Source organism: Carettochelys insculpta, chromosome 2 (genome assembly GCF_033958435.1).
Source record: "Carettochelys insculpta isolate YL-2023 chromosome 2, ASM3395843v1, whole genome shotgun sequence".
In the NCBI taxonomy this organism is placed as follows: Eukaryota; Metazoa; Chordata; order Testudines; family Carettochelyidae; genus Carettochelys; species Carettochelys insculpta.
This window is the reverse complement of record NC_134138.1, coordinates 177,157,744-177,173,134: the sequence shown is the minus strand read 5'-3', so window position 1 is coordinate 177,173,134 and position 15,391 is coordinate 177,157,744. Positions and strand designations below refer to the sequence as shown.

General features: G+C 44.2%; 1 protein-coding gene across 1 annotated transcript in view; it reads right to left on the bottom strand.

Moving 5' to 3' along the window:
• PDIA4 (protein disulfide isomerase family A member 4) overlaps positions 1-11,109 on the bottom strand; it is a 28,411-nt gene extending 17,302 nt beyond the window's left edge. Inside the window, exon 1 of the mRNA XM_074988052.1 lies at positions 10,951-11,109. Within this exon, the coding sequence (XP_074844153.1) occupies positions 10,951-11,047 (97 nt within the window). The 5' untranslated portion in view covers positions 11,048-11,109. The remainder of the gene's footprint in view (positions 1-10,950) is intronic.
• Positions 11,110-15,391: the final 4,282 nt, after the last annotated feature.

The following is a 15,391-nucleotide window of genomic DNA, read 5'->3' as shown; positions in this document are numbered from 1 at the left end:
ATGATTATGAAACAGTCCTTAATAAATAATGGCAAACTATACTTTTTGTAACCCCTATTTTAAGACCACCGTACACAACGATTTGTAATGCAATACATGTTTATGAAGGACATTTACAAACTTTTTATATATTCCCTCAAGGTTGTATTTTTGATTGTTGGAGAATTATTGCAAACGAGACACAAGGAGAGCCCAGCTGAACGCTATATAAATGTGATAGACTGGGTCCATTCACTTTGAAATTCCTTGTTTTCACCTTCAATTTTCCTCTTTTTTTAAACATTTCCAACCCCACTTTAATTATGTCAATTTATTTAACATTTTCCTTTTCAAAAAAATCAAGACTTCATTAGCAACACAACCAAAACTGATACAGTATCATATCCCACAATGCACTACACATTTTGAAGGGAGAGTTATCCAACACTTTGAGATCACATATTAGCTATTTAGATACAAGTTGTTTATTTTTGGATTTTTAGACATTTATCATTTATCAAAATTAATCAGGAGTTTTAAAAAAAATAAACTTTGTTATCATAGCATTGGGATCCACAAAGACATCCTTAAAGAGCCACATTTGGCTCTGGAGCTGCAGGTTGCATACTCCTGTGTTAGGTTTTTCAAACTAAAGGATAAAGCAACACTGACAAGTTAAAAATTACACTTGTCTAATTTTTTTTTTTTTTTTTTTACTTTTAACTCAACTCAAATGCATTAATATATATATATTTTTTTTTTTACACATTTTTCAGAACGTGATTAGTGTATAACTGATGAAGCTAACTATTAAAATTTGCAGAGTCTGGAATAATAGCTCTCAATTACAGTGCCCTATGCTAATTCAGACACCAATGAGGATGACACTAAATGGGAACTATCCTGCTGCTCAGGGCATACGCAAAAGAGAAAACCAAATACATTACGAATATTTACATCAGCATTTGCTAGCAATTTGTTTTCATTTAATTTGTTCCCAAAGTATGGGGCACTTGATTTTATTCTTGTATTCACTCACTGAAATTAGACAAGTCAATTGCACTTTCTGGTTCTTAGTTTAGGAACACAGTTCAATCCACATTTTCATTAGATGGAAAGAGCACCACAAGCCCTGAAATTATATTAGGATACAGTGATTTCAAAGGCTTTCTATGTGTTGCATTCATTATGGCCTTGCTCCTGCATTGGGATCATCTAGTAGAAAGGCCTTCATTCACATGGAATCCTCTTCCATTATGGGTGTGCAAAGTGGGAGGAGGGGAAGGGGTGGCAGGCCTGAAATGTCATAAAGGGGGCACAGCACACATAGTTGTTGGGTCTAAGGCTCATCTATCATAATACTGAAATGGTATTTTATGTATGCATATGCACATTTATATACTGATTCATAAAGTTTTTACATTCTACACACACTTTCTTACACATGCTGAAAGCTTTTTTCTTTTCTTCATATGAACATAACTGAAATTTCTATCTGTTTGGACTACACTGGACAGGTTCGGGGCGGACCCTGCTAATTGCAGGTATGAAAAGTGGGGCGAGACATCCGAAGTTTCCTCACCCCTGCTTTAGAGGACTCAGAGGTAGTAAAATTGTGTGCTATGTAGTCAAATGAGAATATACAGGGACCTTTGGTTTGGGGCTTGAATTACCTGACAGTGTTTAACAATGGAAGGGAGCAAGAGACTAAGACCATCACTGTGGATACACACTGAAGTTATGAAGGGGTTTGCTTGAATTCACACTGAGGGCAGAATTTGACCTGCAATTATGCTGTTGCCAGCTTCAGTATAAATGGGCAATATACCACTACAACATTATATCTTCCCTTACTTCACTATTCAGTCTTTATTCAATGCATTATTTCAAGAGTGAAAAAAATCTAATGTGTTTCCCCCTTGTTTAAATATTCTGATTTAGAAAGCAACCATAATTCATCCAGTAGAACTTACTAAATAGCTTTCACATCTACAGATATTTGGCAGAAGCAGGAGAAAAAGAAGAAAGCAGCCATTCACTTCTGCATTAAGGTTGTCCTAGCTTTGGCATCTATAGTTTTACATTCACAAAAACATTCACTCTTGGTTTGAAATTCTTCTCTTATTAAGAAACCACTTCACAGTTCAAGCCTCACTTGCATCAGGTAATGCTAGTATTCAAGAAAAAGGTAGACCCTACCGAAGAACAGAGGCTCTTCCAGCTATGTGCAGCAAGGCAGCTCCAGCAGCTCTAAATGTCTCCGGCAGCCGCAGTCTGGTGAGTCCCTGGCCTTGGGGGGCGGGGGGGGGGGGGGGGAGAGAAGGGGCAGGGGGAACTGGGGCTAGAGGAGCCGAGCGGGGGTGGGTGGGCGGGCAGTAAACCCTTGAAGTTAACCAACTTTGGTATTAATGGACAACACTTCCCCACACCCCTGTCCATTAAATTTAGAGTTTACTGTAATAGAATCCTGGATATGAAAGTTTATTGAATGTTACTTTGTATTTTCAAAGCATTTCTACAAACAGATCCCAAGCTCATAAACACAAAAAAATCTCAAAGCATTCCTGAGTGTTAGAAGGTATTATAACATTTTAAAGATAGGGAAGGAGGAACAAAGGACTGGATTATCAAAGCTGCTTCCAAAGTTTCTAGTAAACAATCAACAGAGCAGCAAGCTACTGTCCTAAGATACTGCAGTGACTCAGAGGTGATCAGTTTCCCTCCCACTGACTTCAAGAGGAGTTGAGAGTGCTCATCTTTTTATGAAAAAGACACTCAAAACTTGATTTTCAATTTTATGGCAGAAATGATAAGTCAGTTCAGGAGTACTAGCCTTGTCACTGACCACTGGTCCCCACGGTGTACCACTATGTACTTAACACCCATCACCTTGTAGGTTAAAAGTCAAGCACAGAACTAAGTGTCAGAAGACTGCCTGCACAAAATGAACTCAAGAGCATGACAAAAAATCCTGGGTTAGTTCTACTTATCTATTAAATGAGGGTCTAATTTTCCCTCAGTTTCTGTAATTACCTCAGTATTCTTAAAATGATTCATAGCTTTCTGCAGAGGTACTCCTTGATAGGCTTCATTGAACATTCTACAGTGCTAGGTGTGATCATCTTTCCCAATGTCAAGTACAGGACACTGGTAAAATTGCGTGGAGTTATGTGAATTCAGTGACAATCCATTAGAACTATGCAGTGCAGTTATTCAACGTAACAATAAGTTGACTGAGCACCCATTTAAATGCTATATTGCATTATTATAACAAAATAGGTAAAAAATTAAAAATATATACCTCCAATTAAGTGATTATTGCTCTATAGAAGTGCCTGCCTTGTCCTCATCTGTCCGCCAGAGTGTGGGCTGCTAGTGTGAGGTCTGCAGGAGCCAGAACAAGTGGGCAGCTTCAAATCAGGGCTGCGTGTATGGGCAGGAGTCAGGGATGGGGGCAGGAACCCTGGAGCTACATTCTGGGACAATGGAAACCCTTTGATATATCTGCAGCAGCATAAAAAGGAGAATGAAATCTACTAGGCCAATTTAACATCCCCCTGGCCAATTTACATTTCTCTGGGGTCCCTGGATTTACAACAGGTAAATTATGGTGCCTGCTTGTTTCCTAGTTACTGCCTTTGGACCACTCCTTCCCCTATTGCAGTCCTAGCTTGCTAGCTCCTCCATTCCCCAGGATAGGGCCAGATTAAGATAAGGGCTGCGGTCTAATGGTACAAATACCCCTTCCCAAACAAATGCTAACATTTTATAGAAATTGCTTATCTGGAAATCCAACTCTTTGACTTTTCAATTAAACAGGCTGTATAGTAAAGTTTCCCAGTTTTTACATATCACCCAATCACTAAAGTAACACAGGATTAAAAAAGTTGATCAGTTTTCAGACAGCTACAAAACTCCGAGGCTGCAGCTACACTGGGCCCTCCCTTTTGAAAGGGACATATTAATGAGGGAGCCTGAAATATGCAAATGAGGCATTGACATGAATATGCAGCATCTCATTAGCATAATGGCAGCTGCACAAAATTCAAAAGGGCTGCTTTTGGAACACATGCCGCCCACGTAGACAGGGATCCTTTTGAAGGGCCCCATCTACATGGGTGGCATGCACTCTGAAAGCTGCACTTTCGAATTGTGTGCGGCTGTCATAACGCAAATGAGATGCTGCATATTCATATCAATGCCACCCATGTAGATGGGGCCCTTCAAAAGGACCCATCTACATGCGCGGTGTGTGTTCCAAAAGCAGCACTTTCGAATTGTGTGCAGCTGCCATTATGCTAATGAGATGCTGCATATTCATGTCAATGTCTCATTTGCATCTTTCGAACTCCCTCATTAACACATCCCTTTCGAAAGGGAGGGACCAGTGTAGACACGGCCCAAAAGAATGATGTTGTAAAAAGAATTATCTTCCTTTTAAACCATTAAAACGTATGCAAAATGGAGAAGCCGAACTGCCTACCCCCACCCATTCCTCCCATCACCTCACCTTTTTCCACCTCCTTTGGAAGGATGGGGGGGCTGAAGGCACAAGCAGAAAGAATGGAGTGCAGGGGAGAGATGGAGTAAGCATCCAGTAAGCATCCCCCAAGGTGGGGGGGGAGGGTGTTCCACCTGCCTGAGCAATTTATAAGGGTCTGGGGCTCCCAGATGCTTTTAAATTACCTGGGGTCCTGGGCACTTGCTCCCTTTGCCTCCAATCCATCAGTGGGCCAGGATAATCCCCCTCCCACACGCCTAACACCTAGGCCCCTGCCTGAAGCTCCCTCCTGCTGCACCCCAAGCCCTTCATCCCAGGCTCTATCTCGGAGCATGCACTCCTTAACTGGAGCATCCTCACCTCATCTCTCACCCTAACCTTCTGGCCCAGTCTGAAGCCCCCCCCCCCACCTCTGAACCCATTATTTTTGTGCTCACCCCAGATTCTAGGGGCCCCCACAAAACAAAATAGCCCTAATCCAGCCCTATCAGCCCTCCTCCATAATTCACCTTCCTTGTTCCCTTCTTTGTCCCCTCATCCTTCATGGGTCTCCTCCAAACCCCACAATCCCATCTAACCCCTCGCCTGGGCCCAGCTGCCCTTCACGCCAGAGACGTACCTGTTTGCTGATGCCTGTGGGCTACCAAGCTAAACACAAACTCCCCTTTCCTCTTAAGTGGCTCCTCCCCACCCCCGTTCCCCACCATGTGGCCCTGCCCTCCTTATCCTAATCCTATTACCTGCCAGAATATAGCGTGGGGGGATGGCACACGACTCCCTGAGACATAGCTGCTTCTGTCCTCCTCCAGCAGCGTGAGCAGAGGCTGCGTGGCTGCTGTGTACTGACTCCCTTGCTCCTCCTCCATCCCACTCCATCACTCCAGGGGGGCTTCTGGCAACACAGTGTTCAAACATTCTCCAGCTAGCTATTTAAACAGATGGTCCTTGGTGCTTAAGGAGCTGTCTCTTTAAAATTCAGGTCTTTGCTTTACAATATACGGGACAACTAGCCTGTTTTTTAAACAAAGTCGGGGCACTCTTCAAGGGGTGAAAAAAGGGACAGTCCTGGCTAAAAATGAGACGGATGGTCACCCTATACACTGCTGACTATATTACACTTCAGGTTGAACCTCTAGTCTGGCATTCTCTCACTCAGCAACATGTCGGCCAGCACCACTTTAGTCAGCTGAACCACCACTTATCGTGAGCCTGGCCAAGTTTCCTGCAGTCCCATGAAGTTTGTTTCCAGACACCAGTCATGGTGCTCAGTGTTCAGTACTGTTATTTAGCTGTAATTTACAACCTAATTGTCTTCTAAGAGCCTGGTGAGCAGTGGAAGTGTTGGCAATGTGCTAGACAATATTGACCTCCAATGGCCCAGCAAATTCTCTTATTTGGTACTGGTCAGGTCTCGAGGCTGCCGGACAAGAGAGGTTCAACTTGGCCCCTTTACTTCACTTTCAGTAGCACCTAAAAACAACCCCATCATAATCTGGGAGATATGTGCTACCCCCTCAAATTCTTTCAAGTTTGCTACTTACCTACTATGTATGTTTCTTTTTAAAAATAAGCTTGTTTAAAATGAAATCTGATTTTAATAAAAGCATGTTCAGGCCTAAAGTTTTTTTTTTCCTCTCCAAATATTTAAATAAAAATTAGCTGAATCAATGCACTATCAAAAACTTCACAGCTGTGTTTCAATTTAAAGAATGAATATGTTGACAAACATTTAACTTTTACAGATTTATATATTCAAGAGTCAGGTGCTCTCACTTACAGAATGAGGCTGACCTTTTGAGCAAGTACGGCTGAAATTACAGAAGTAGCAAATCAATATTTGCATATAAAGACAGATGTCTGTGTGGAAGTAAAAAGAAATAGCTACAATCACATTTAAGTCAATGTTCTTCTTTCAGCCTTCTGAAAGAAACTGATGATGCAGTTAAACCACCAATTTTAAAAATAAAATTTCAAGCAGTCACACCACGAGACCAGCAAATTCATCAAGTGGTTAAAGACATGATGAATTTGCTGGTCTAGGTTTATTTTAAAAGTCTGTCTTCTCCTAAAGCTGGGTCACTCCTAATCACTTTGATGGGAACCAAACATACAGAGGATAAAATTTCAAGAAAATAAACCTGTTGCACTCAAAGTTTGGAATAAAAATTTGGAGCAAGTGGATTATCCTCACGCAACTTCTGTCGGGAAATTTGCATAACTGTGGTGGATCATGCATGGTAACATTTGCGTATTTATCATTAAACATTTATCAGTAGGGCCTCTTAAAAATTACATATATGTTTATATATAGTTTACATTACATTAAAACCTTGGACGCAATTACTAATGATTTTTGGATCTAGTTGCAAATTTCACAGGTGGCTCCATCTCTGAATTTGAACAAGACTAATGCAGTTTAGTTCTGGATTCAAATCTGAACTTTGGAGCTTGGGCCAACCTACAAAGTAAATAAGGGAAGGATAATCAATTTTAGAGCAAAGACAAAATAGCTCCCAGAAAAATATTCACCTTCAGAGAATGGATATGATATAGTATGTTCTAGTTCTTACCATTTAGATACTCATGCTAGATATTCTCCTCCTATGATGCAAAAATTCAAGAACCTGATAATTTATCATTACTAACTTATCATTACAGTGTAATTCACAATCTTTCTGTACCTGTGTTCCTCTCCCATACTGGGATCCACCTGTTACTACCCTCCCACTTAGCAATTTAGGAAGGACACGGTAATTATGACTCCCACATACTTGATCACAACACTGAGTCTGATAAAATTAAATCTACATGAAAGAATATTCTGCAGTAACAGCAAGCTTACATGCTAAACACTAAAGCTTTGCATTTTACTCATTTACAACTATTATTCATTTGTTTTAAGCAGAACTATTAATGACTTTAGACAGTATCAGTACAAATTTGACATTGAAGGTCAAATTTCAGCAATCTGCCTCAGAGAGGTTGCCCATCCCTGCTCCACACCAATTAGATGGGCCAGAATTTTTCCCCTGACCTCACTGAAGTCAACTCCTCCTGACTTCAAAAAGGCAAGGATTTCACACTGAGATTCTTGAGAACAAAATTTCCAGGTAATCAAAAAATAAACACTAGAATGGCTGTATTCTAAAAGCTGACCACTGCAAGTGTTCAGGGGAGCAGCCAAGCAGCATGAATAACATCACATTAAAGAAACGTCATATTAAAGAGTAAAGGCACCTCTTCGTAACTGTTCAGAATAAAAGAGAGATAGAGTTGAATATACTCTCCCAAAAGGAAAAGTTCTCCTGAGCCTCCTATTGCAAAGCTGGAGAATCATAGTAGTTCTGTTGCCTTCAAGGCCCTGATCCTGTAAATCAGACTTGTGCAATAATTTTTGCAGAGTGTGTATGTGCATGTGCACGCCAGCCACGCCAAGAACTTTGTAAATGGCCAAGGGCCACTCTTTTCTAATATACTGACAGAGGGAGTATATTCTCTGGAATGGAGTTTAGGTGCAGGAGGGAGTTCTGGGAGGGAATCAGAATGCAGGAAGGGGTTCTGACCTGGTGTAGAATCTGGATATTGAGGTGCAGCCGAGAACTGTGATCTGTGACAGTGGTAGAGGGTGGGAGGAAGTGCCAGGTGCAAGCTCTAGCCAGGAGACACTTACCAATTTCTGGCTAATAGGGCTGTGAGGATGGTGCTGGGTGGGGGTAAACCACAGAAACCCACTGCCTCTCCCCAAACAAGGGTTACAGATGCAAAGACATACCTTCCCCAGCAACTGGCTGCTTTGAGTCATGCATGACGCCACCTTGGGCATGATGCCTGCATGAGCAACCTGCCGGGCCCTCAGATATTACTGGCCCAGCAGGTCATAGTGGGCTGGTTCTAACCCACAGGCTGTATTTTGCCCACCTTTCCTGTAAATGCTTATGTGTAACATTATTGAATAAGCACTTGCATTAATTGCAACAGACTATTTAACGCAACAATTACCTGCAGAATCAGATCCAAGTGATTATCTCAGAACCTCCACACCCAAAAAAAACTACATTAGTGCCTAGCGTCCAGGAGGATAAACAAGAATGGTTTTAACTTATGCATGGATAACACTTCTCAAACACACACACACATACTTACATAAAAAAATCAAAACACCATTTTACATCATGTCTTCAGTACTATCTAGACTATAAATTATTTCTAATGCAAATCAGCCTTCTCTAATTTTGGAAGTGAGGAAACATGCATGGACGATACAGACACTTAAGATTCAGCAAAACAAAAATGCAATACAATATTATTTTGAAATAGGAGCCACTCAGAATACAGAGCTTGTATATACCATCCGAATTTCCAAGTGTTCCTCTTAATTCTGAGGCACTTTTTAATGCTAAAGCAGATAGTAAACACTGAGGAAACAAGCTCTTCATTTTATACTTTGTGGGAGGAGAGATAAGAAGGAACTGCAGGAGAGAGCAATAATTTTTAAAGCCTTCAGAAAAATAGTAAATAAACTTATAAAAATATTAATATCCTGAAGAAAGCAACTAACAGAAACAACAAGACCTGTGGCACCTTACGGACTAACAATTGTGATGGATTTTTATAAAAGTCAAAATTGGCTTTATGCTCAGTCAAGAAAAGGTTTTGGGTAAAAAGACCCTCCTACTTCCCCTGGAACATACTAATTCACAAAGTTAATGCTTTTCTACTTCCTATAGAAGTTCTTTCTTTTTAGGATGCAATTTCTTAACTTGAAAGACAGCCGTTTTTCAACAACTTGCGTTAGGTTAAGCGATGTAACTACTCGATTAGATTTTTAGACAACCGTTGGAACTTTTCTTTCACTTTTAGAAAATAAACGTTAGAAGAGTACAATTTAATCACCACCACCATTTGAATTTAATACAAGTTGCATATTAAGAGGCAAGTAATTCTTCAAATATAAAAAAAGCCCAATTATTTCATGGCATTATCCAGTTAACTTTGGCTGTGTCTACACTACAGCAATCTTTTGAAAGAAGTGCTTCTGCAAAATCTCTCCAGAAGAAACTTCATTCAACAGACCACGTCCACACACAAAAACAGGGATCAAAAGATCTATCCACTCTTTCGACTGACAGCAGCCACACAGGCTATGATCTTTCGAAAGAATGGGCCAGGGATCGAAAAAACCTGGCTCAATGAGGACTGTTCCTTCAATAAAAGGGTCCCTGGGGCATCTACGCACTTTTCCCCAAATAACTCTTCCAGAAAAAGGTGCTCTTCCTTATATAGGAGAGGAAGAAGGCTGCCCACAAAAGTGCCAGGTTCTTCCGATTACAGATCGGAAGAGCACATTGTGTGTGTAGGCACTGCAGGTTCTTTTGGGAAAAAGTTGCGCATGTAGATTCAGCCTTTATGTCAATGTTTCTATTTGGAATTGTTTTCCAGAAGAGTTGCTTCATGTGGAATAGGCAGTTCTAGTTACATTAACTTAAAAAATTGAAAAATATACTTCCTCCTCCTAAAAAAATAAGATTAAATATATAGAAGTTATGAAATAGTTTCAAACTTATTTTTAAAGCCATGTTTACTCTGGATCCCTCCCTGGGGCCCAATCCTATAAACAGGCTTTACTCACAAGCCTTTGCTGGAACAGATCCTAGAAGTGAAATTCACCTTATCTCAGAGTATTCAACTGGGGCATTGTCCCCAACAAAGTTCTCAGGCCCTGAGCGGGCAGTGGACAGTACACAGATACACCTGTTGTCCTACTACTGAAATCAATCAAGCAACTACAGAACTATAAAGAAAATATAAGAAAAGCACATACGATTTGCACAAATAGGGAATAGTCAGCCCTTTAGTTTCCGCAACAAAAATAAGAATAGTACACAAGCCACTGAGTCAAAAGCAAAACATGAGTTTCATAAACACTGGAAGGGACATAGCAATTTGATCTTATCAGAAAACAAATGAATAACCATTAGATAACCTGGCAGAGATTTTCCTCGTTTAACCCAGGGGCTTTAGAATTACAACCGTCACCTATTTGCAGAGATTTTGCCCCCCGCCCCGCTTCACCTTCTGTGAGCCACCAAATGCCCTCCCTTCCTTTCCTTCCATTTTCTATTGTTATTTATCATTTTACTTTTCACGTCCCCTCTCGCTTACCCACCGCCCTTGGTTTTCATCTAGTCTTCCTACTCCACCGAGACCTCAACCCTCACTACAGCAGGCTCAACGGCGAGGCACCCCCTTGACCAAACCCCCTTCTCCCCTCCACCCCCGCCCCCTCAGCCGAGAAGCCGTGCGTGGGGGGCGGGGAGCGGGGAAGACGGGCAGGGAGGAAGACAAAGGGTAACACAAGCTGGGGGCCGCCTCTAGTAGACCCCCTCCGCCCGGTCAGCTCCCCTGGTCCCAGAAGTCCCCGGGGGGTGGGGGAGCTCCCGGACACGCTGCGGCGCAATCCCCCGTCTCACCTCCATCGCCCTCCTCTCCTTGGGCGTTGGCCAGGAGCGCGAGCTGCGCCAGCCCCAGCAGCAGCGCCAGCAACAGGCAGAGCCGACGCACCTCCATTCCTGCTCGCTCCACCACGGCTGCCGCCTGGCACCCCACCGCCGACTCCGCTCGGGGGCCGCGCGCCCGCCCCACGCCTGCGCTGAGGTGCCGCTCGCGGATTGGCTGCCGCCGCGACCGCCAATCCCCGCCTGCCACTAGTTTCCGCGGCAGCCGCACGGGCGCCGGAAGGGGCGGGGGGAGGGAGGAGCGCCAATGAGAGGAGAAGGGTGGGTCGGGGCTTGTCGGATCGAGCGTCCACTTCTCGCGACGGGATTGGTGGGCAGGGCAGAGGGGAGGCAGAAAAGGGCGAGGGGCGGGGCGAAGGAGGGCAGTAGGAGTCCCGGTGTCTCTTGTGAGGGTGTGGGCACGTGGGGGTGTGTTGGGGGGAATGGGGGGAGTGGAGTGGAGTATCAGTGTGAGGCAGGGTGGCCAGGTGCTGTAGCACACGGAGGCTTTGGTGCCCTGGCTCTGTGAGAACTAGCTCGAGGTGTGGCTGAACGGGGGAATGGGTTTGGGGGGGGTAGAAGGGACCTTGGACGGAAGAGGGGTGGGGTGCTTGTCTCTCCGAGTTACATGTTTGCCCACTACCTGTGCACCAAGTGTGAAATCTCTCACTACTACGTTCCCAGTGACTTTGTCCTGTTTAGTACAGGAATAAGCCTTTTGTTTGTTACACTTGGAAACAAAACAAAAAGCAGTCAAGTAGCACTTTAAAGACTAACAAAATAATTTACTAGGTGAGCTTTGGTGGGACAGACCCACTTTTTCAGACCGTAGCCAGACCAGAACAGATTCAATATTTAAGGCACAGAGAACCAAAAACAGTAATCAAGGTGGACAAATCAGAAAAAAATGATCAAGGAGCGCAAATCAGAGAGTAGAGGGGTGTGGGGGGGAGGTCAAGAATTAGATTAAGCCAAGTATGCAAAGGAGCCCCTTTAGTAACTCAGGAAATTCCCATCCCAATTCAAACCACGTGTTAATGTGCTGAATTTGAATATAAAAGACAGGCAGTCTCCCTTTCACGAGTGGTGTGAAAATTTTTCTTCAGTAACACGCAAACTCTTAAGTTATTAACAGAATGGCCCACTCCATTAAAATGTCGACTAACCGGTTTGTGGATCTGGACTGTTTTTATGTCTGTTTTTTGCCCATTAACTCTTTGTCTTAGGGAGTTTGAAGTCTGTCCAATATACAAAGCACCTGGGCATTGTTGGTACATGATGGCAGATATGGGCCGTGTCTACACTAGCCAAAAATTTCGAAATGGCTGTGCAAATGGCCATTTCGTAGTTTACTAATGAAGCACTGAAATACATATTCAGCACCTCATTAGCATGCAGGCGGCCGCGGCACTTCGAAATTGACGCGGCTTGCTGCCGCACAGCTCGTCCAGACGGGGCTCCTTTTCAAAAGCACCTGGGCTGCTTCGAAGTCCCCTTATTTCCATCTGCTCATAGGAATAAGAGGACTTCGAAATAGCCGGGGTCCTTTCAAAAATGAGCCCCATCTGAATGAGTCGTGCGGTGGCGAGCCGTGTCAATTTCAAAGTGCCGTGGCCGCCCGCATGCTGATGAGGTGCTGAATATGTATTTCAGTGCTGCATTAGTAAACTTCAACATGGACATTTGTATGGCCATTTTGAAGTTTTTGGCTAGTGTAGATGTAGCCATGATGTTCGTTGAGGAACATGAGAATGTGCCCCTGATTTTGTGAATAACCTGGTTAGGTCCAGTGATGGTATTTCCAGGAAAGGTATGTGGACAAAACTGGCACCGGTCTTTGTTGCAAGTAAAGGTTCCAGGACTGGTATTCCTGGGGTATAGACTGTAGTTGTTGGTGAGAATCCTCATAAGGTTGGGAGGTTGTCTGTAGGAGAGAACAGGCCTGTCGCCTCGGGCCTTCTGGAGTGTGGCATCCTGATTAAGGATAGGTTGTAGGTCTTTAATAATACAATGCAGCGGTTTGAGTTGGGGCATGTAGATGATGACCAGTGGTGTTCTGTTCTTGGCTTTTTTGGGCCTCTTTTGGAGTAGCTGATCTCTGGGTATTCATCTGGCCGTCAATTTGTTTTTTATTTCTCCTGGGCTACGTCTACACGTGCACGCTACATCGAAATAGCTTATTTCGATGTAGTGACCGATGAATAACGTCTACACGTCCTCCAGGGCTGGCAACGTCGACGTTCAACTTCGACGTTGGGCAGCACCACATCAAAATAGGCTCTGCAAGGGAACGTCTACACGCCAAAGTACCACGCATCAAAATAAGGGTGCCAGGAACAGCTGTAGCCAGGGTCACAGGGCGGACTCAACAGCAAGCCGCTCCCTTAAAGGGCCCCTCCCAGACACAGTTGCACTAAACAACACAAGATCCACAGAGCCGACAACTGGTTGCAGACCCTGTGCATGCAGCATGGATCCCCAGCTGCCGCAGTAGCAGCCAGAAGCCCTGGGCTAAGGGCTGCTGCACACGGTGACCATAGAGCCCCGCAGGGGCTGGAGAGAGAGCATCTCTCAACCCCTCAGCTGATGGCTGCCATGGCAGACCCCGCTATTTCGATGTTGTGGGACGCGGATCGGCTACACATGCCCTACTTCGACGTTCAACTTCGAAGTAGGGCGCTATTCCCATCCCCTCATGGGGTTAGCGGCTTCGACGTCTCGCCGCCTAATGTCGACGTTAACATTGAAATAGCGCCCAACACATGTAGCCATGACGGGCGCTATTTCGAAGTTAGTGCCGCTACTTCGAAGTAGCGTGCACATGTAGACACAGCTCTGGTGGGTAATTCAGGTTTATGAATATTTGGTAAAGATCTTGTAGATTTTGGTCTCTGTCAGTTGGATCAGAGCAAATGCGATTGTGCCTAAGGGCTTGACTGTAAACAAGGGATCTAATTATGTGTGCAGTATGGAAGCTAGAAGGGTGTAGGTAAGTATAGCGATCAGTGAGTTTCTGGTACAGTGTGATACCGATCAGGCCATCCTTAAGGTGGGTATTGTAGTTCTCAGTTTTCATCCCCTAGTGCCCCTCCTCTACCTGCACTACATTGATGACATCTTCATCATCTGGACCCATGGGAAGGAGGCTCTTGAAGAGTTCCACCTGATTTCAACAGTTTCCACCCGACCATCAGCTTTTGCCTGGACCAGTCCACACAAGAAATTCACTTCTTGGACATTATTGTACAGATAAGCGACAGTCACATAAATACTACTCTATACTGAAAACCCACAGATGGCTATGCTTATCTATGTGCCTCCAGATTCCATCCAGGGCATACTACATGATCCTTTGTTTACAGCCAGGCACTAAGGTACAACTGTATTTGCTCTGATCCATCAGACAGAGATAAACATCTACAAGACCTTTACCAAGCTTTCCTCAAACTACAGAACCTACCTAAGGAAGTGAGGAAACAGATTGATAGAGCCAGACGGGTACCCAGAAGCCACCTGCTACAAGACAGGCCTCGCAAGGAAAACAAGAGAACACCACTGACCATCACATACAGCCCCCACCTAAGGCCTCTCCAGCGCATCATCAGTGATCTGCAACCCATCCTGAACAATGATCTTTCACTCTCACAGACTTTGGGAGGCAGGCCTGTCCTCGCCTATGAGCAGCCTGTCAACCTTAAACAAATCCTCACCAGCCACTACAAATCACAAACCAGCGACTCTAGGCCTGGAACCAGCCCCTGCAACAGTCCTTGCTGCCAACTCTGCTCACATATCTACACCAGCAACAAAGGGTCCTGTGGCACCTTATAGACTAACAGAAAAGTTTTGAGCATGAGCTTTTGTGAGCACAGACTCACTTCATCAGATGCTGGTCGCATAACCCATGAGCAGATGGGAATAAGGGGACTTCGAAGTAGGCAGGGTCCTTTCGAAAAGGAGCCCCGTCGGGACGAGCCGCACAGCGGCGAGGCGCGTCAATTTTGAAGTGCCGCGGCCGCCCGCATGCTAATGAAGCGCTGAATATGCATTTCAGCGCTTCATTAGTAAACTTCGAAATGGCCATTTGCGTGGCCATTTCGAAGTTTGGGGCTAGTGTAGACACGGCCCATTACACACTGACAAAAGCTCACATCCCCCTGTGTGATCTGATTTGTTTTTTCCTCTTTTGATAACTACCATTGATACTGAGACATTTCCACCCTGCTGAATAGACCTTGTCAGCTCTGGCCCTCCCTCTTACTGGGACCCTACTCTTTAAATACCCCTCTGAAACCACCCTCCCTACTCATGCATCTGATGAAGCAGGTCTTTGCCCACGAAAGCTTCTGCTGCAGAATATCTGTTAGTCTATAAGGTACCACAAGACTTCTTCTTGTTCTCGAAGCTACAGACTAAC